At 41.1% G+C, this 20,734-nt stretch overlaps 1 protein-coding gene across 3 annotated transcripts in view; it reads left to right on the forward strand.

The window, feature by feature from the left end:
- Positions 1-20,734, forward strand: part of FRMD4B (FERM domain containing 4B) — a 186,460-nt gene that overhangs the window by 78,252 nt on the left and 87,474 nt on the right. For all 3 annotated transcript variants that reach the window (XM_060161366.1, XM_060161367.1, XM_060161368.1), the window contains one exon: positions 7,548-7,632. In XM_060161366.1, coding sequence (XP_060017349.1) covers positions 7,548-7,632 — 85 coding nt within the window. The remainder of the gene's footprint in view (positions 1-7,547; positions 7,633-20,734) is intronic.

Below are 20,734 nucleotides of genomic sequence, written 5' to 3' on the forward strand. Positions count from 1 at the left end.
ATAGAACCCGTGTCCCCTGCAGTGGAAGTGCAGAGTCCTAACCACTGGACCGCCAGGGAATTCTGGGGCCAAGGAATTCTTCACTGAAGGGAGCCATGCTGTGCTGTAGGATGTTTGCAGCACCCCTGGCCTCTACCCATGAGATGCCAGGAACACTCTCCAGGTCAGGACAATCAGAAAAATGTCTTCAACATGGCCAGATGCACTTCACTCCATCCCTTAAGAACCAATGCTTTAGCATTGCTCTTGGGTTCTAACCCTAACTCTCCCGTGTATTACCTGTGTGGCCTTTGGCACCCTCTGTGGGCCTCTTTCCTCACCTAGAAAATGGAAAAGGAGCTTGTGGTAATACACAGGGTTGTTGGAGAATTGTGCATGTTAACATGTAACGAAGACCCTCAATAAATGTTAACTGTTTTTATGATATAATTAAGAGAGGCTGCCTCAACCACATGTTGAATGGGTAAAAAATTCCTTAATGTGATATACGGCTACTGAATATGGAAGTTTGGAGACTGTCTGGCTTGGGTCTGACCCACTCACTTTTGCACTGGGTGGAAGATTTCCTCACTTGTCTCCATCATTCACTAGTCCCAGCCATCCCCTCCCTGCAAAGTTAACCTCTCCTGCCTCTTCCTGTCTCCTTCTCAGAGCATCTGTCCCTACTTTGCTCATGGTGGACGGGAGCCGGCTATTTTGCAGTTTGAAGCAAGCACTTGGAATTCACCACGGGACCCTAACACTTCACATTGCCTGGGGCAGAAGACTCCCTCCCCGTTCAGACAGGTCACAGCAAGGCCCTTACCCTCCTGGGCCTCCAGCTGTTCCCTGGAGAACTCAAAGAGTCACAACGTGGGAGAGGAGCGCCAGGGCAGGTTTCCACAGGCTCACACCTGGAGGGCCCTCTCTAGTTCTCCTTGGGAAGCCTGGAAATTCGGAAGTGAGGCAGAGTTTTCCTGGCAGGGGAGCACATTGTAGAAGCAAATAATTCTTCCCTTGGGGAATCTTCCAAGAGTGCACCCCTCCCAGAGATGAATGGGAACATATGGGACTCTCAGAAGTTGTGCATCGTCATTTGGAGAAAATGAAATACACTTAAATTATAGCGCTGTCTTCAGCGTGCATTATAAAGCAGGACTATGAGGTTGCAGGGTCATTACAAGCAATAAATACAGATCTCCCTGCTCGGGGTGTGGATTAGGACCTGAAGGAAATCTACTTAGGCAGGTGGCTGCAGTGAGTGCCTAAAATTACCCACAATAACTGAACGCAACCTGGAACGAGGCGTTTGAATGCAGCCCTTGCAGGACGCCAGTCACCAAGTCAGCATTGTTCAGAATGCGAAATAATTGAGTCATTCTTGCCCAATTCGCCTTCTTTGATGCTATCGCTCAGACACAGCAAAGATTCTGGAAAACAAAGAAAATATGCTCAGCTGGGGAGATAAAGTGGTCAGAAGAGTATGCGTTTCAGAGTGGTTTCCCATTCTGTCAAAATGGACACCTTTGTAGCATGTTGCTTCCTTGAGAGAAAGAGCTTAGGAAAGGTAACTGGAATTTCCATTCTTGTTGTTACTTTTAAGCAGGTTCCCAGCTAAATGTGCACCTTTTGTTATAGCCCCCCTGGTAGGCAGATAATAATAACATAGTAATAATCACCACTGCTCACTGACCGCTGAAATACATGCCACCCACTAAGCTAAGTTGAAAATATCTCTCATGTTTCTGGTGTGGAGGCAGGTAAGGAAAGGGAAGCACGGAGAAGCCGAGCAGCTGGATCAGTGTTAGGGCTGGACTTAACCTAGTTATCTCCCCAACTCTGTGGTGTTGACTTTTTTTTTCCTTTTCTTTCTCTTTTTTTTTTTTTTTTGGGCCACACCATGCAGCTCATGGGATCTTAGTTCCCTGACCAGGGATTGAACCCAGGCTGTGGCAGTGAAAGTTCAGAGTCCTAACCACTGGACCACCAGGGAATTCCCTGTGGTGTTGACTTTTGACCGTGATGAATAAATGCCATAGGAGGAGAACATGGGCCACTACATGGCAGTGACCATTAAAGGACAGCCCATCCCAAACAACCAGAGTCCGCTGCTTTTCGACACACGTGTGTTGTCATCTCGCTGACAGGCCTGCCCCTCCTCCAAGCCAATTATGTCATATCGTTGAGGTTGATGTTCTGTTATCACCGATGATCGGTTAGGTGAACACCTGTCCCATCAAGAAAGGGGGAGAAAATGCTAACGGGAGGAACACGAAAAGCAGAGACAAAACCTCTTCTCAAGAAGGCAGATTCTCAAGAAATTACACTTGTTGAACTGCTTGAGGTCTGTCTCCAAAACATATGCCTAGCCCCCAAAAGCCTGGGTTTGTTTAGAGGCTGAAAATTGAACCGTGGGCTTTGACTTCACAGAATCTTAGTGAAATCACTCATGGTAAGCACGCAGAAGGGAAACAATATCCTTTTGCCAAAAAGGGGCTGAAACAAAAGGTCTTTATTTTATGTCTGGCATAGTCCGTTTCATTTCATTAAGAAGCCCTAGATTTTGTTTTCAGTTCATGGTACGTGTTGATAGGTGCTCCTGGGGAGCCATTCTCCCGGAGGACCATACATACGTACTGTTCATACCCTCTGTAAATATAAAGTCATTACAGTGGCTCCCTTGAGGGAGAGATGGGATCATGGATTCAGAGAGCCGGTAATCGGATGCCTAGGCAGAAAGGTAGAAGGCAACAGGGCGGCTCGCCAGAAAGTAGCGGGAAACAAGATAGGGACCTGTTTACTGGAACTAGGATATAGTCAGGGACCTGAGCTTCAGAAACAAGAGGAACCCAATTTCTAGTACAAAGGTACCTGTGCAGAATTGGACAAGCCACAGGTTGATTTGGTGCTAAGCCACCCAGCTCCCTGCATATGGTTTGTTAAATTCTTGCAGACTAGCAAGAGGCCTGGCTAACATGCCCTCTCCCTGGAATGCCCTTCCAACCTTCGTTACCTGGTGAACTCATGCATTCTTTAAGACTCGGCTCAATTGTCTGAGGGTACACCGTGTCCTGTGACACTTAGTTCTCTGGATTTCAGTTTGGCAGCCTTCTTCCTCTTGATTCATAAGCTGATTTAATGGCGTTCCTCCCTCGGGCCCCGTGGCATTGTGTACATTTTATACTTCATTGTGATTGTTACTGTAGGAAAGCATCCTATCATATTGGTTTGAAATATGAACTTTGAAGTCTGGAAGGCCTTAGTTTGAATCATGGCTCCACCACTTTCTACCTGTGTGGCTTGGGGAAGTTGACTTTACATCTCTATTTCTCAGTTTTCTTATCTGTAAGATAGGTTCATAACTTGCTACCTCTGGCATCTGCTTATACTGGAGTTAAATGAAATGATGCGTGTAGAGCCCTTTGTATTGTCCCTAGCACGTGGGAAGCCCTCTAGTATCCAGTAATTTGGATTCTTTGGTTTCCAGCAAAAGAAACCAATTGTGGCTAACAGAATTGAAGGAAAACTGGACTAACAAAGCCTCAGAAAAGATAGGAATCCAGGCTCTGCAGGGATCTAGGGAGCAGAAACCAATGGACAGTTTCATCTGAGTACCACTGGCAGAACAATAGGCTCCAACAATCTTTGATCGATAGGTCATTGTAATCATATTTCTATTCCAGGGTGAAAGAATCTGACTGGTCTAGCTTGGGTCACATGCTCATACCTTGGAGAAGGAGTTGCAGCTGAGTAAAAGGAATGTGCTCAGCTGTTCTATATCCAGCTGGTGATCCTTAAGGCTTTTGCATATGTGACTCCCACTAAAGACCATTGCAGATTTATTTATTTAATAACACAAGCACAGGATTTAAAAAAAAAAAAGTTTTGAAGACAGTGGCAAAATGTGAATGAAGATCAGAATCTTAAACATTAAGGAATTATGAACTTTGCTAGTGTGAACATTCATTGAGGTTATGCTTTTTTTTTACATCTTTATTAGAGTATAATTGCTTTACAATGGTGTGTTAGTTTCTGCTTTATAAAAAAGTGAATCAGTTATACATATACATATATCCCTATATCTCCTCCCTCTTGCGTCTCCCTTCCTCCCACCCTCCCTATCCCACCCCTCTAGGTGGTCACAAAGCTCCAAGCTGATCTCTCTGTGCTATGCGGCTGCTTCCCACTAGCTATCTACCTTACATTTGGTAGTGTATATATGTCCATGCCTCTCTCTCACTTTGTCACAGCTTAACCTTCCCCCTCCCCATAGGTTATGCTTTTAATACGATCCCTCTCTGAGATATATATTGAAATAAGTAAAAGTGAAAGAATCACCGAATCTTGGCATAGATAACAGACCCTGAGTTCTCCTAATCTGACCTGGGACTCTTATAGGGCAGGAAGACCCTTCCAAGACTATTTTAACTTTCTAAAAGGTGTTTCATAGGTTGATCCAAAATCTATCACCTTGTATTTTTTTGGTCCACTGATCTGGTTCTGACTTTTTAAATATTTTTATTATTTTTTAATTTTATTTATTTTTGGCTGTGTTAGGGCTTCTTTGCTGTGTGCAGGCTTTCTCTCGTTGCGGCGAGCGGGGCCTACTCTTCGTTGCAGTACGCAGGCTTCTCATTGCAGTAGCTTCTCTTGTTGTGGAGCACGGGCTCTAGGCGCGCGGACTCAGTAGCTGTGGCTCGTGGGCTCTAGAGCCCAGGCTCACTGCACGGGCTTAGTTGTTCCGTGACATGTGGAATCTTCCCAGACCAGGACTTGAACCCGTGTCCCCTGCATTGGCAGGCGGATTCTTAACCACTGCGCCACCAGCCAGGGAAGCCCTGGTTCTGACTTTTGAAACAATAGACAACAAATGTACTTCTACTTTACTTGTTTCTGCACACAATTATTTAGGGCTTAGCTTTCCTTATAAACGCTAGTTGAATGAACAAGAAAGGCAGTCAGGAGGAGGTTCCACTGAAAAGTGTTGTCTACAGGAGTCAAAGGGACCCAGATCAAGACCTCCTCCTGCCTGTGCATGTAGGCAGATCTCTGAATTCAGTTTCTGCATCTGTACAATGGGAATGATGATAGGTATCTCCTTCCCAGGGCTGTTGTGAGCATTAAATGAAACAACACGTGGAAAGCACTCAGCATGCGACCCGGCACATAAGTAAGAGCTCAAGAAACATTAGCTGTGATCCTGCTGCTGCACTTTCAGGCTGCCCACCGAAAACCTGCCCATCTTATCTCAGTTGACAGAGATAAAAATACTTGTAAAAACAAAGGAAGCAGGGCAAAACCATCACCACCTAGTTGAAACAGAAGGTCCTTCAGGAAACTTAGCTGCACAGGTCATCTCAGTCCTATGGCAGCAGCAGGCCTTGAATCCGCCGTCGCAGGGACTCGCTACTCTTGGTGCCTTTCTCTGCCTCCACTATTTCCCTCTTGACCTGTCTGTCTCATCTCTCAGCCTCTCTAAGAGACCGTACCTGATGGGTTTGTCCGTTCCTTACCCCGTATAAGGAGCCTCTGATGGGCCGATCTCTCTTCTCCCCAGCCCACCTCATAGGATGCTCACCAGCTTACGGACTGGTTGCCTTTGAGTCAGGTGACTGTCCTTGGTCTGTCTGGCCATGGCCAGGAGGCCGAAACTGATGGGAGAATACTCAGATTATAACTAACTCTTGGCGAAAGCCAAATTATGAATGTTTATCACATTACCACAGAGGTGCTATTTACCTATTGTATTTTCTCCACCTGGATTTCTTTTTATCCTATAGAATCCTGTTGTTTTTCCTAGCCTTCAGATATAATTCAAATCCCACCGTGTCCTATCAGCTTTTTTTTTTTTTTTAAACATGACGCAAGGTTTGCCAAGCCACACTAGTTAGGATTTCTTGAATTCCTACCACGTGCCAGGCACTGTCGTGGGTACTTCATAACGGCCCTCCTAGGGCCATCGTCATCCCCCCTTTATAGACAAAGGATCTTAGACTCAAAGCTTAAGCCACAACCCCCAGGCCACATAGCATTAAATTCCAGAAAATGGATTTTTATTAACAACTGTTAGTTTTTATTGTTTTACATCCTTTTCTATTATCTCATTTACTCCTTCCAAAACCCTGTGAGGTAAGCGCAGTCATAACACCCATTTTAGAAAAGACACAGAGAAGCTAACGATCTTGCCCAAGGCTACACAGCTAATAAAAGATGGAGCTGGGACTACAGATTCTATATGTTGCATATTCCCAAGCCTGCTTTTCCCTCCAACTCTTCCTCTCCCCCTCCTGCCTTAATCCTTAACTTTCCCTTCTCACACACCTAACATTCATGAATCTTCATTAAGCTCACTCATAGGTGAGATAAACCCTTGTAAGTGAAAATATAAAGGATTTATTCTTTCTGGAACTTCCCTTGATGATTCAGCATTAAGAGTGGAATTTTTCAAATGATTTTACTGTCTCAGTGGTAAAATCTTTCACGGCCTTTTTAAGCTGCTGGATTTATTTCTCAAACGTTTCCTTATTGTGGAAAGGGAGGAAAAAATAAAAAAAGCAAATGCCCAATGCCTGTCAGGATTTTGCGGGGCTAAGGACAAGACTACCCCCCTTGCCACTTCAGTCCGGGTTTATCTTGCCTCTCACCAAGTTGAGAGCAAGTTCTCTTCCAGGACCCTAGCTGTGAGCTCTCTTTGGGTATTAAGTCTCTTCATGCATTATTCATCAGTGGGGCTCCAACAGTAGAGGAAACCTTCTAGGCCGTAGCTGGCGCACTCACCCATGCCAGAGCACCAGCCCTCACCCGCCAGCTTCCACAGGACGGGATGAGGAAAACACAAGACTCTCCTCCCCTCTGCACTTCCTGGTAGTCAGCTCTCTCCTAAAAGAGGGACCTGGCCTCATAGACTGAACGAGCAAAGGCCCAGAAAAGGCAGTGGAGGGAGCAAGGCCCAGAATGCCCTGATTTGCATGAGAAAGACCAATATTAAGTAGTAGGAGAGCTCAGCTTCCAGCCGCGGGGAAAGCCTGGAGCCTGGAAGGATGAGAGGAAAGGAGGGAGGGTGCGATTGAAACTCTCCTGGTGGATGGGGGCGAGGTAAACGTGGGGCTCTCACACCCACCCTGGGTCTGAAAACGACAGAGCCACAGGCCTCCAGGTTCAATTATTTAGTAGTGCTTACTCAGCAGACTTCTGTTTTCAGCCCTCAGAGCTCAACTGGGCTTTGTTTCGAAGCTGTCTCAGGTATTCTGAGCTCCCAGAACGTGTGTTGAAGAATGGGCGACCAAGAGTCAAGTTGGCTTTGCAGTTGGTGACCATTTTGGATTTTTCTTTAATTCACCTTCCAACACACAAAAGCCTTCTGTAGAAGATGTTATCTGCATATCCACATAGATTCATACATACACACAGCTGTACATATGTGTTGCAGATAGCTTTTAAGAGGGAAATAAAGCACAACCATCCCCTAGTTTCTGAAAATTCTCTGCAGGAAACTGCATGAGGAAATGAAATCATTGCAGAGAAAAGGGAAGGAATCTGAAGGAACAAACTTCTGTACTGTTTTTCAGGTTTTACATTGAGAGCATATCGTTCCTGAAGGATAAAACCACCGTGGAGCTGTTTTTCCTGAATGCAAAGGCCTGTGTGCACAAGGTAAGGGCCCCATTTGTTATGGTCAGTGGCAGACTCCAGACGGACTGGAGAAGGAGGGAGCAATGGCAGGGCCTTTGTTTTCATGTTCAAATGGAGAAAAAAAGGACATAATCTTTTTCTTGACATATCCTTCCCCACCAAACAAATAAACCAAAAAAAAAAAAAAAGAAAGAGAAAGAAAGGCAGTTCTTCTCAAATTCTGAGTTGGGAAGACAGCCATGTACAGAGGCATTGTGCTCACGCAGAATTACCACGGCCTTAAATGTAGTTCATACTCCACACGGAATGACCCAGCAGGACACAAAGATGGATCAAGCAGACTGTGATCGAAGCCTCACAAAAGTCAGGCCAGAAATCCTTTTTAACAGAATACGGCCTACATTGATCGTAATTCAAAACCAGTCTTCTTTAGGGGCTTCTGCTCAAAGCCATGTGTTTTAAGGCAGAGTCTCAGTTACCTGTGGTCAAGGGACCTGTGTTTTGGTTTGTTGTTTTCCATCCAGTCCATGGAGGATACACAGCTTTTGTAAAATTCAATACACACGAATTGCTAGAAAAATTATCCCATGCCTGGATGTTGCAGCCATGTCCGTCAGATTGCTGTAGAAGTTTTAGACACTCTCCATTTTTATCTTAGCTCCTTGCAGATAAGCGTTGCTTTAAAGGCCTCTAGTCTGGCCTCCTCAAACCATACCCTGTGCAACGGCAGGGAGTCTGTGGGCCAAGATAGGCTCAGCTGGAGCCCAGCTCTTCCCTTCAAGGTTATGTTCTCAGTGTTCAGGATCTCAGATCCCACGCCTGCTTCCAGGGCCGGTGGGAACCCCTTCTGCCCATACATATCACCCTAAATCTGAGGGGTGGCCAGAGACAGCTGGCCTGGAAGGACAAGGGGTCAGACTGTGGGTTAGGACACCTGTACTGGTACTCCTCCCTCAGCCCCCAACGTGTTAAGGTGGCCCACTGCACACTTGCAGCTTTAATTGGTGTAAGACTCAGCAAAGAGCAGAGTTTTTGTTGTTGCTGTTTTTGTTTTTATAGCTTTATTGAGATGTAATTGACTACATAGTTTTCTACGTCTTATTAGAAGTAATACCCTTGAAATGATCACTACAATCAAGATAGTGAATATAGCCAGCAACTACAGATCTGCTTTTTCTCACAGGAGATTACATTTTCTAGAGTTTAATGTAAGTGGAATCATACAGTAGATAATCTTTTTGTCTTTTTTCAATGAACATAATTGTTTCGAGATTCATCCACGTTGCTGCATGTATCAGTAGCACTTTGCTTTTTATTGCTAAGTAATATTCCACTGTATGGCTATACCTTACATTGTTTTGTTTTTGCTTTTGTTTTTGTATTTTTGGCCGCACTGCATGGCATGCAGGATCGCGGGATCTTAGTTCCGCGACCAGGGATTGAACCCGTGCCCCCTGCAGTGGCAGCGCGGAGTCTTACCCACCGAACCACAGGGAAGTCCCTATACCTTACCTTGTTTATGCATTCACCTGTGCATTTTTTTTTCTTTTTCTCCCAGTTTTACTGGGATATAATTGACATATAATATTGTGTAAGTTTAAGGTGTACGGTATGATGATTTGATATGTGCACATATTTCAGAATGATCCATTCACCTGTTGATGAACATTTAGATTATGCAAGTTTGGGGACTGTTACAAATAAAACTGCTATAAACATCCATGTACAAGTCATTGTATACACATATACTTTCTTTTCTTCTTGGGCAAATACCTGGGAGTAGAATGGCTAGGTCATATGGTAGATAGATTTAACTTTTTAAGGTTCTGCCAAACTGTTTTCCAAAGTGGTTGTGCTATTTTAAATTCCCACCAGCAGTTTCTGAGATTTCTAGTTCCTTCATATCCTCGTCAACACATGGCATCAACATCTTTTCCATTTTAGCCATTCTAATAGGAGTGTAGCAGCATCTCATTGCAGTTTTCATTTCCATTTCCCTGATGACATATGATGTTTGAGTGTCTCTTATGTGCTTATTTTACCATCATTATATCTTCTTTATGTTTGAGTCTTTTGCCCAATTTCTTTGGGTTGCTGTTTTCTTCTCATGAGTTTTCAGAGTATATATATTCTGGTTATAAGTACTTTATTGGTTATATGGATTACGAATATTTTCTCCCAGTCTGTGGCTTGCTGTTCATTCTCTTCATGTCTTTCAAAGACTAAAAGGCTTTTATTTTGTTGAAGTCTATTTTATCAATTTGTTCCTTTATGGGTTGTGTTATTGTATCTCAGTAAACTTTGCCTAACCCAGGGTCACAAAGATTTTCTCCTGTGTTTTCTTCTAGAAGTTTTAGAATTTTAGGTATTGCATTAAGTCTATTATCCATTTTGAATTAATTTTTATATATGACACAAAGTTCAGATTGAAGTTCGTTCTTTTTTTTTTTTTTTGCATATGGATATTCAGTGGCTCCAGTGCCATTTGTTGAAAAGGCTGTCATTTCTCTATTATGTTGCCTTTGCACCTTTAAGAAAAATTAGTTGTCCATATATGTGTGGGTTTACTTTTGGACTCTATTCCGTTCCATTGACCTATTTGTCAGCCTTTATGGCAATAATATACTGTTTTGATTACTGCAGCTTTGAACTGTGTATTGAAATCAGAACAAACCTTAACTTTGTTCTTTTTAAAAGTTGTCTTATTTATTTTAAGTTTTTTGCATTTCCATATAAATTTTAGAATCAGCTTGTCAATTTCTACCCAAAACAAACAACCCTACTGATACTTTTATTAGGATTACATGAATTCATAGACCAAGGTGGGAAGTATTGACAGTTTAACAACATTGAGTCATCAGACCCATGAACAAGATATATATATATATCCATTTATTTAGATGATATTTAATTTCTCTCAGTAGTTTTCAGTATACAGGTCTTTTGTTAGATGTGTCCCTATGTCTTACATATTATTTGATACAATTGTAAATGATACCTTTTTATTTCAATTTCTGAATGTTCATTATCAGTATATAGAAATCGAATTGATTTTTGTGTATTGATATTGAATCCTGCTAACCTCATTTATAACTTTTGGTAACTTTTTTGTAGATTTCATCAGGTTTACTTTATAGATCATCTGCTAATAAAGATAGCTTTACTTCTTCCTTTTCAATCTGTGTGCCTTTTTATTAGTTGTCCAATTTATAGCCATAGTTCATATTTTCTTATTATCCTTTTAATATGTGCAGTCTATAGTGATATTGCCTCTCTCGATCCTGATATTAATAAATAGTGTCTTCTCTCTTTTTTATTTCTTATCATTCTGGCCAGACGTTTATCTGTATTGAGCCTCTCAAAGAATCAGCTTTTGGTTTCAATGATTTGAAATTTTTTTCTACTTCATTGATTTCTGCTATGATCTTTATTAGTTTATATTTTATCATTATTATTGCCCTTCTTCTTCCTTTGGGTTTAATTTGCTCTTCATATACCAGTCTCTTAAGATGAAAGCTGAGATCACTGATTAAAGATGTTTCTTTTCTAATATATGCATTTATTACGGTAACATTTTCTAAGTACTGATTTTGTATTCCACAAATACTGATATGTTGTGTTTCATTTTCATTCATTTGTAAATATTTTTAAATTTCCTTCTTGATATATCTTCATTGGCTCATTGTTATTTAGAAGAGTATAGTTTGGTTTCCAGAAATTTGGGGACTTTTAGGGATCTTTTATTTACCTCTAATTAAATCTCACGGTGGTCAGAAAACACACTTTGTGTAAATTAAATTCTTTTAAATTTAATGTGACTTATTTATGGCCCAGAATATGCTTCGTCTTGGTAAGTGGTCCATGTGCACTTGGGAAGAATGTGTATTCTGCTATCGTTGGATGGATGTTCTATAGATCTTAACCAAGTCAATTTGATAGTATTGTTTAAGTCTACTACTCTTGCTGATTGTGTGTCTACTTCCTGTATCAGTTATTGACAGAGAGGTACTGAAATCTCTAGCTATGATTGTGGATTTTTCTACTTCTCTTTGTAAGTTCTATCAGTTTTCGTTTCATGTATTTTGAAGTTTTGTTATTAGGGTATAAACATTTAGAAATGCTATATCCTCTTGACTGTGTTTATAGAATGATCCTCTTTATCCTGGTAATATTCTTTATTCTGAAGTCTGCTTTGATATTAATATAACCACTTCACATTTCTTTTGATCAGTGTTAACATGGTAAGTCTTTTCCCATCCTTTTAATTGTAAACTGTTTGTGTCTGTGTATTTAAAGTGAATTTCTTACAGACAACATATAATTGCATCTTGATATTTTTACCCATTTTATTTATCCATTTGTCCATCTCGGTCTTTTAACTGGTTGTTTACATTATTTACATTTAATGTGATTATTGACATGGTTAAGTTTGTCTGTCTTGCTCTTTGTTTTCTATTTGTCCCATCTGTTCTTTGTTCCTTTTTTCTGCCTTCTTTTGGATTTATTGAGTATTTTATGATTTCATTTTATCTCTGTTGGATTACTAGCTGCAACTCTTTGTTTTATTTTTTCTGTGATTGCTTTAGGGTTTATAGTATACATCTTTAACTTATCAAGTCTACCTTCAAGTGATCTTGTACGATTTCACATGTAGTACAAGGATCTTATCATAGTATATTTCTGTTTCTTCATTCTTAGCCTTTATGCTGTCAGTGTCATACGTTTTATTTTTAGATCTGTTATAGATGCACATGACACTGTTATTGTTTTTGTGTAAACATTTGGTCATCTCTGTCTGCTTTTAAAATTTTCTCTTTATCACTGCTTTGAACAATTTGATATAGCTTTCTCTTTCATGGTTCTTGTGATTGGTGTTTATTGAGCATCTTGGACTTGTGGGTTTATAGTTTTTATCAAATTTGGGAATATTTCAGCCATAATTTCTTCAACTATTTTTTTCTGTCCCCATCCATGCCTCCTTTGCAAACTCCAATTGCACATATAGTAGGCCACCTAAAGTTATCCTACAGCTAAATAATGCTCTTTTCTTTTTCTTTCTTTCTTTCTTTTTGTGTTTTATTTTGATAATTTCTACTGCAGTATCTTCAATTTTATTCATCTTTTCTCTTAGAATTTATTCTGCCATTTATCCCACCCTGTATATTGAAGTTTTTATCTTTAGAAGTTTGAGATTTGGATCTTTTTAAAATCTTGCCTGTGGCTACTTAACTTTTTAAACATATGGGCTACAGTTATAATAATTGTTTTAAGATCTTCATCTGCTTACTCTCTTTTATTTTTTTGGCCGCACTGTGCGGCTTGCGGGATCTTAGTTCCCTGACCAGGAATTGAACCTGGGCCCTGGCAGTGAGAGCGTGGAGTCCTAACCACTGGACAGCCAGGGAAGTCCCTTCATCTGCTTATTCTAATATTTGTGTCAGTTTGGGTGGTTCTGATTGATTGATTTTTCTCCTCATTATGGGTTATATTTTCCTACCTATTTGCATGCCTGATAATTTTTGATTGGATGCTGGACATTTTTAATTGTACCTTTTGGGGTGCCACGTATTTTCATATTCCTTAAATATTCTTGACATGTGTTTGGGGATACAGTTTAGTTACTTGGATGCAGTTCAATTTTTCAAGGTCTCACTTTTAAGATTTGTTAGGCTGGACCAGAGCAGTACTCATTCTAGAGGGCCCATGACTGAGGCAAGACCTTCCTCAGTACTCTACTCAATGCCCCATGAATTATGAGTTTTTTCAGTCTGACTGGTGGGAACAGGCACCATTTTCAGCCCTGTGTGAGGACCAGGCAGCCTTCCCTTTCATTTTGGCTAGTTCTTTCCCCAGCCTTGGGTAGTCTCCTTCCACGCATGCAGTGATCAGTACTCAGCTAAATACTCAAAAAAGACCCACTGTATAGCTTCAAGAGTCTCTCTTGGTGCAGCTCTCTTTTCTCTAGCACTCTGTTCTACAAATTCCATCCATTTCGGTTTCCCCATTCTCTCAGCTCCAGCTGCACAACTCCAAAAGTCCACCTTGCGCCATCTGGGTTCCCCTTCACAGCCTGGAAACCTTCTCATGGCAGCAAGTAGGGACAGTCAGGGTTTACCACATTCAAGGTTCACTGTCCATTGCTGCCTGATGTTCCGTGTTTTGAAAACTGTTGTTTCATATTTATTGTCTAGTTTTTTACTTTTTTTCAGGAAACAGGGTAAATCCAGCCCCTGTTACTCCATCTTAGCCAGAAGCAAAAGTACTCAAACCAGAGTTTTTGGCTACTTCTATGAGGAAAGGGAAATGTCTCCAGCACCAGAGACTTTGTGAGAGCCTCTTTTTGTGAGATGTGGGTTTCCTTAAGAACACCATGGTTTGAGTAATAAGTAGACACCTGTATAGCCAATGCAGCATTTACTGAGTCAGGAAAATATTTCGTAAACAACAGTTGGTGATCATGTCTTATGTGAAGAAGTACAGTTACCCCTTGTGATATTTCTCACTGCCTAGCTGGCCAGGGTCCAAAGAAATAGCCTCCTTGATGACTTGTTTGCTCTGTTGCTAATAGAAAGAAAAATAGGATGCAAATTTTGGCTCGTAGTATTTCTCTTGTAGTTTTGTATGCTATTTCTGTTGGTCTTGAAGAAGCAGAGTTCTTTTAAATTATTCTCCGTCATATGTCAGGTCCTAGGAGCTCCTTTCTAAATGAGAGTATTCCATGACTTGTCAAAGGATTCAGAACTTTTACAAAGCATAAAGTTGTCAGGCACTATGACTTAGGTTATTGGGATAATTTTTAAAAATTCATCTGTAGGAATTTACAGTTTGGTATTTTCTAGGTAATATGTAGATGGCTATAACGTAATCCCTCCATTAGAAAAATACTCAGTCGTCTTTCTCACTGGCCAAAGCTAAGTGGAAGCTGAAAATTCCTAGTTGCTTTATCTAAAAAGAAAAGGTCTACTCTTTTTTTTTTTTTTTTTTGCGGTACGCAGGCCTCTCACTGCTGTGGCCTCTCACTGCTGTGGCCTCTCCCGTTGCGGAGCACAGGCTCCGGACGCGCAGGCTCAGCAGCCATGGCTCACGGGCCCAGCCGCTCCGCGGCATGTGGGATCTTCCCGGACCGGGGCACGAACCCGCGTCCCCTGCATCGGCAGGCGGACTCTCAACCACTGCGCCACCAGGGAAGCCCACAAAAGTGTGCCAGGACTGTGCTAAGTGGTATACGGTTAACTGCATTTGATCCTCACTGTAGCCCATGAAGACGGAAACTTGTGACCCCTTTTACAAATAAAAGAACTGAGGCACAGAGAGGTTAAGTCGTTTTCTTAACGTCACAGAGCTATTATGTGGGAAAAGTGTCCTTGGCAAATTATACCAGCAGGACACCCTGGGTCTTAAAAACACCCCCCATTTACCTCAGCAGTGACCTCAGTCACTGCTCTGGGGAAATAAAAGTGTCCTCAATAACTTAGAACTCAGGGGCTATTGTTACAGAGTTGGCAGGTCATAGCACTAACAAATATTAAATATGAATAATTTACCAGGCACTATATGTATTCATGCATTTAGTTTTCATTCCAACCCTATTAGATAAGTCAGGTAACTTACCTATTTGGTAAGTTCTATTATTATTATCTCCCATTTTATAGATGGGAGTATTGAGGTACAGAGGTTAAGTAACATACACAAACCTCACATAGTTAATAAGTGGAGGAGCCAATGTTCATCCCAGGCAGTATAATGCCAGAGTCCACGAGTTTAACCATGACACATCCTAGCTCTTGATGGATAATGGCTGTCTGCCCACTGCACGTGGCATATTTGTGGCATCTGAATTTAAGCTTCAGAAGTGCACTAGTGCCCTTGTTGGTACAAAACCTACCAGAATGTTAGAAACTGCCTATACGGTTCAAGAGTTCCCCAGAAGAGAGCTGTGGTCTGAGTTGTCTTTCAAGTGAAGGCTCCCGAACCTGTTTGGTGAGAATGCAGAGGGCACACTTTGCCTGCACACAGCCATAACCTGTGCCAGGTGGTGATGATGGGGAAATGCCCAAACTGATGCTGGGGAACCTGGGAGCCCTCAACATGTGGGCTGTGGTCCACCTTAGACAACCTGCAGCCTGCTTGGAAAAGCCTTAAATGCATGAGAAACCCACTGCACGTTTGCCTGCAGTGATGGTTTTTGGAGGCCTCCTCAACCATGCGTGTGATTTTAGTAATCAAACAACATTTATCACTACCACCCCATTTTTAAAATCAGCGATTTGAAGACATGCTTGGAAAATTAAAATAGTATTGGCTACCTTGTCTCTTTAGGTGTGTATAGAATTATTATAATAGTGAGATGACAGAAAATGTGGAAAAGCAAGTGGGGTTCAAGAGGTGCTCTGTGGTAGAGACCGTGCATGGGGGTGGGTGGGGAAGAAGAGGACGGTAGCTCGACTTACTGAGAGCTCAGCAAACAGCCGATACTGATTTTTTCATGTATTGACTCACCTAAGCCTCGCAACAGCCGATAATGTTATTTATTGTTACTTTAACAAATGAGCAAATGGAGGCATAAATAAGGTAAATAATTTGGCCCTGGGTAAATAGCTCATTAGCAGTGAAGTAATCACTAGGCAGTCTGGCTACAGAAGCCATAGTATTTGTCTTTATTCATTCAATAAAAAATTATTGCATTCCAATTAAGGGCTAGGATTTCTGATGAGTGCTGCATTATCAGTGTAATATTTAGCACTGCTGCCTTCCTGTGGCCCATCCTAAGTCTTAAGGATTCTCTCATTTGTGTATGGTGTGTGTTGTGTTTATTTTAAAGGCAATGTACATGATGGTACTTTCTAACATAATATTTCTGAAAGATACCAGGGACCTTGGAGAGACTGAACATACCCAGAATTCCATGATGTTATGTGTTACTCCTTCCAAAAATCACATAGAAAGCCATTTGAAACATTTTCCTAGTTCTGCAGTGCACAAACAGAATTAGGATTTTGTAATCACACACACACACACACACACTAATATCGTACTTTAAATCTGCAGCTCAAGAATCTACCTCATGATCATAAGCTATTTTCATATGAAAAAGTTTAAAAATTTTTGAATATTAGACCACATTCTTGGAAATTCAAGAAGTGAATTTGACAAAGGCATCAAGAAGTCCTTCAGTGTACAGGTGTGTGATTTTGTTTAACCCAGTATTTTCCAAACTTACTTGCAGATGTAATTCTTCTTTCAGGCAGTGCTTACCAGTGAACTGCTGACCACGCTTTTGAAAGTGATGTCCTAGATATATCCTATACCGTTAAATAATAAAGCAAGACAACTGTAAGCTTCCTCGGTTTTACCTTAGGTTAGATCTGGCCACAAGATAAAACCTAGGTCTATTCTGATTCTGTTTTTTGGCCGTGCCTCACGGCTTGTGGAATCTTAGTTCCCTGACTAGAGATGGAACACGGGCCCTCAGCAGGGAGAGAACAGAGTCCTAACCACAGGACCACCAGGGAATTCCTTTCAGTCAAGAGGTGTTAACCTGAGTACAAGGCAGTTAGGATCTACCCTGCTCCAGGCTTTAACAGGAGCAGGTACCATATCAAGATGCAGGAGAAAATGGCTCAGTGATGCCTTCAGAGATTTACTGTGCCCCCTGCTTTCATAAGCACTCATCTCTTTGTACTTTGAATAAATGTGGAAATATTAGTGAGCCAAACATTAATAATCCTATTAAAAAACAAAGTCATTGCAAGACTATCCAATCATGTTTATTTTTATCCTCCCTCATTTCTGGACTGAGGCCTTATTAGGTGTGCCCTTTCATCAGGAGACTTGGGGAGAGTCTCAGCCTGTCACCCACAAACACGCTCTTGCCACACTTGCAGTGATAGAACATGTTGCATAATGTCCTCAGACTGTTAATGCCATTTGCATTTAAGTGTGTGAACCTGGAGGCACCAAAGCTCTCTTAAAAGCCCCTTCACAAGGCAATTTGGCCACGTCAGTGACAATGAAGAGTCTATCTTTTCACCCAGTGCTCCACCAACTTTAGGAATTAGCGTGTGGAAGATACTACTGAAATATGAAAAGATGAATATCAAAAGATCTTAGATTATTATTTCTAACAGCAGGAAACTGAAAACTGCCTAAATGTGATTGAATAAGGATTAATTAAACAAGTGACCAATCATTCATGTGATAAGAATACTGGGCAGCCATTAAAAAAATAGAATGGCCCTTCTCGGCTGGTGTGGAAGCATGTCCAAACTGCATTGTTTTTTTTTTTCTTTCATCCATTTTTTTTCCTCCGCACTGCACAGCATATGGGATCTTAGTTCCCCGGCCAGGGTTCGAACTCACACCCCCTGCATTGGAAGGGCTGTGTCTTAGCCACTGGACTGCCAGGGAAGTCCTGAAATTGCATTGTTAAGTTTAAAAAGAACCAAGCTACAGAACAGTAAATATAATAATTGTCTTTAACTTTATTTGTTTATATGTGTGTGTGTGTGTGTGTGTGTGTATAAAATGTACTTATAGGAAAAATAGAAAAATATATTGCATAGTATAAATTTTTATTATCTCTGAGAGTGAGATTATGGAAAGACTTCTGCTTTCTAAGTAATGCTTTTCTAAAATTTTTTAAATAGGATACTTGGATTCATTTTGTATCAGAAAAATAGAGACAAAAATAATCAGTGTATTCATTAAACTTTACCTCTTTGAAGCTGTATGAAAAGAATAAAAACGTTGTGTTGATCACTCTCTCTCCATTAGAAAAATAGTCGTCTTTCTCACTGGACAAAGCTAAGTGGAAGCTGAAAATTCCTAGTTGCTTTATCTAAAAAGAAAAGGTCTACTCTTTTTTTTTTTTTTTGCGGTACGCGGCCCTCTCACTGCTGTGGCCTCTCCCGTTGCGGAGCACAGGCTCCGGACGTGCAGGCTCAGCGGCCATGGCTCACGGGCCCAGCCGCTCTGCGGCATGTGGGACCTTCCCGGACCGGGGCACGAACCCGTGTCTCCTGCATCAGCAGGCGGACTCTCAATCACTGCGCCACCATGGAAGCCCACAAAAGGTCTACTCTTAATGACGACTGACAGAATGTTTTTTTCTGATTGTAAAAATAATACTTGATTGTTGAACATTTAGAAAATACAGAAAAGGACAAAAAAAATCAAAAAAAGGTATTGATCCATAATCCTACTACTGATGCGTTAATTGTATTAGTTTGACCTGTTTCTTTCTTTGAAGTATGTATTTTTGTTGGCTGAGATCAGTTGCTGCCTGCATTTTATATTGTGTTAGACTTTTAACTTTTTAGGTATTTTGGCTACGTTGACCTCATCCATCCACTTTTCTTCCTATTTTCTATGTGTTCTTACAAGAACCAGGATGCAAGATGGGGAAGGATTGCAGGATTGCTTTGAACATTCACATTTTTATTTCATTAAAGATAAACTCGCACATTGAGAGTAGGGACCAGGTTTTTTATATGTTGGAGTCTCTAGGACCTAGATGTTACGTGAAAGGTTGCTTAAGTGAACGAGCGAATAATTAAAGAATGAATGAAGGGATGGCAGGATTGAGGCATTTTAGAATGTAAAATCAACAAGACCTTGTATCCCCCATGTTTAACGTCTTAGCCCCTGCTACCTACAGAGGCAGTATAGTGCAGTGGGGGAAAGGTTCCACTGAAACCAGGCAGTCTGGGTTCAAACACATGACTTTGGCTCTAACCTGGGCATGTTACTTACATTTTTAAGCCTCAGTTTTATCGACTGTAAAGTGGGGATCATAGTTCCTACTACAATGGATGAGTTAATATATACCAGCTAGACAGAAGAGTATCTGAAGCAGACACTGGTTTTTTTTTGTTGTTTTTTTTTTTATTTATTTATTTAGGCCAATTCTGGGTGACTTCTTTTTTTTTTTTCGAAAACACACACACTGTATTTTATTTTTACAGGAGATAAATAAACTGACACCAAGCATTGTAAATGGATGAGCACACCAAAAGCAACAACAATTGCAATTACCAAACACAAAACACGCTCATACTATGTCATAATATTGACATTCAGTCCAGGAATCCTCCACCGTAACAGCTCCTTTACTTTGCAGTGAAAATTGATTTGTATATTTTTTGCCTCTCAGTCCTTGTGAGATTTTTTTTTATTCAAACAGAAAGTCACCAAAATTATAATCATCCTCATCAGTTCACTCAGTCCCATGTAATTAATTTTTTTTCATCTTGATCTTTTGTTAGCACTTTTATGAGTTCATCAGTTTTCCATTAGAGTTCTGAAAATGCTTATTCATTCAGTTCAGCAGTATAGTCAGTTACCAGAAACCTGTACTTGTCAGAGTCTTTTCCATGAGCAGACACTGTTTTGCTATTAATGTTTTTACTACTATTACTACTACTCTGACATATGACGCTCCCTCATAGGACACACAAACCCCAGCTCGTCACTCTAGCCTCCTCCGCACTCACCATGTTCATACTGAAATAATTCCTCATTCCCTGATTAATACCAGCTTTCTCAAGCTTCCATGCCTTTTAATATATTTATCCCTGTGCTGAATGTCTTTCTCTTTTTCATGTTCTTTGTCTGCTGAATGCTTTTCTCTCTCCCTTCATTTCCCTCTGGTAAATTTCCACTCATCCTTCTGAACTCAGCTACTCCAAAGTCCCCTGCCCTTAACCAATTCTTTCCTTCCCTGTGTACCACCACCAACCATATCCTAAAGAAATTAAGTTCCTCCAATCCCGAAAGTATCCTCTAAATACTTCTCTAGCTATCTTCCCATAGCGTTGCCTTGCTTGTTTATATACCTGCCACCCCGCAACTGGACTGATTCCTTGGGATCAGGGTCAGCTTTACGTCCCAGCCACTGGCACAGAGACAGGCATACACTATAGGCCCTCGGTAAATATTTGTCAAGTGAGCAAAGTAAATGTAGCTTACACGCACAACTACATTGATCAAATTTTGCAGAATGGGCTTGTGAAAAGATTGAGCCAAATTGAAAATAAGATCTGCGTAACAACCTTAAAATTAGACTCTTTCAGCTTTCAATCTTATTTTGTTTTCATTACCTAAGATGGAGCTAGTGCTCCTACGT

The sequence above is a fragment of the Lagenorhynchus albirostris genome, chromosome 10 (assembly GCF_949774975.1).
Source record: "Lagenorhynchus albirostris chromosome 10, mLagAlb1.1, whole genome shotgun sequence".
Taxonomy (NCBI): domain Eukaryota; kingdom Metazoa; phylum Chordata; class Mammalia; order Artiodactyla; family Delphinidae; genus Lagenorhynchus; species Lagenorhynchus albirostris.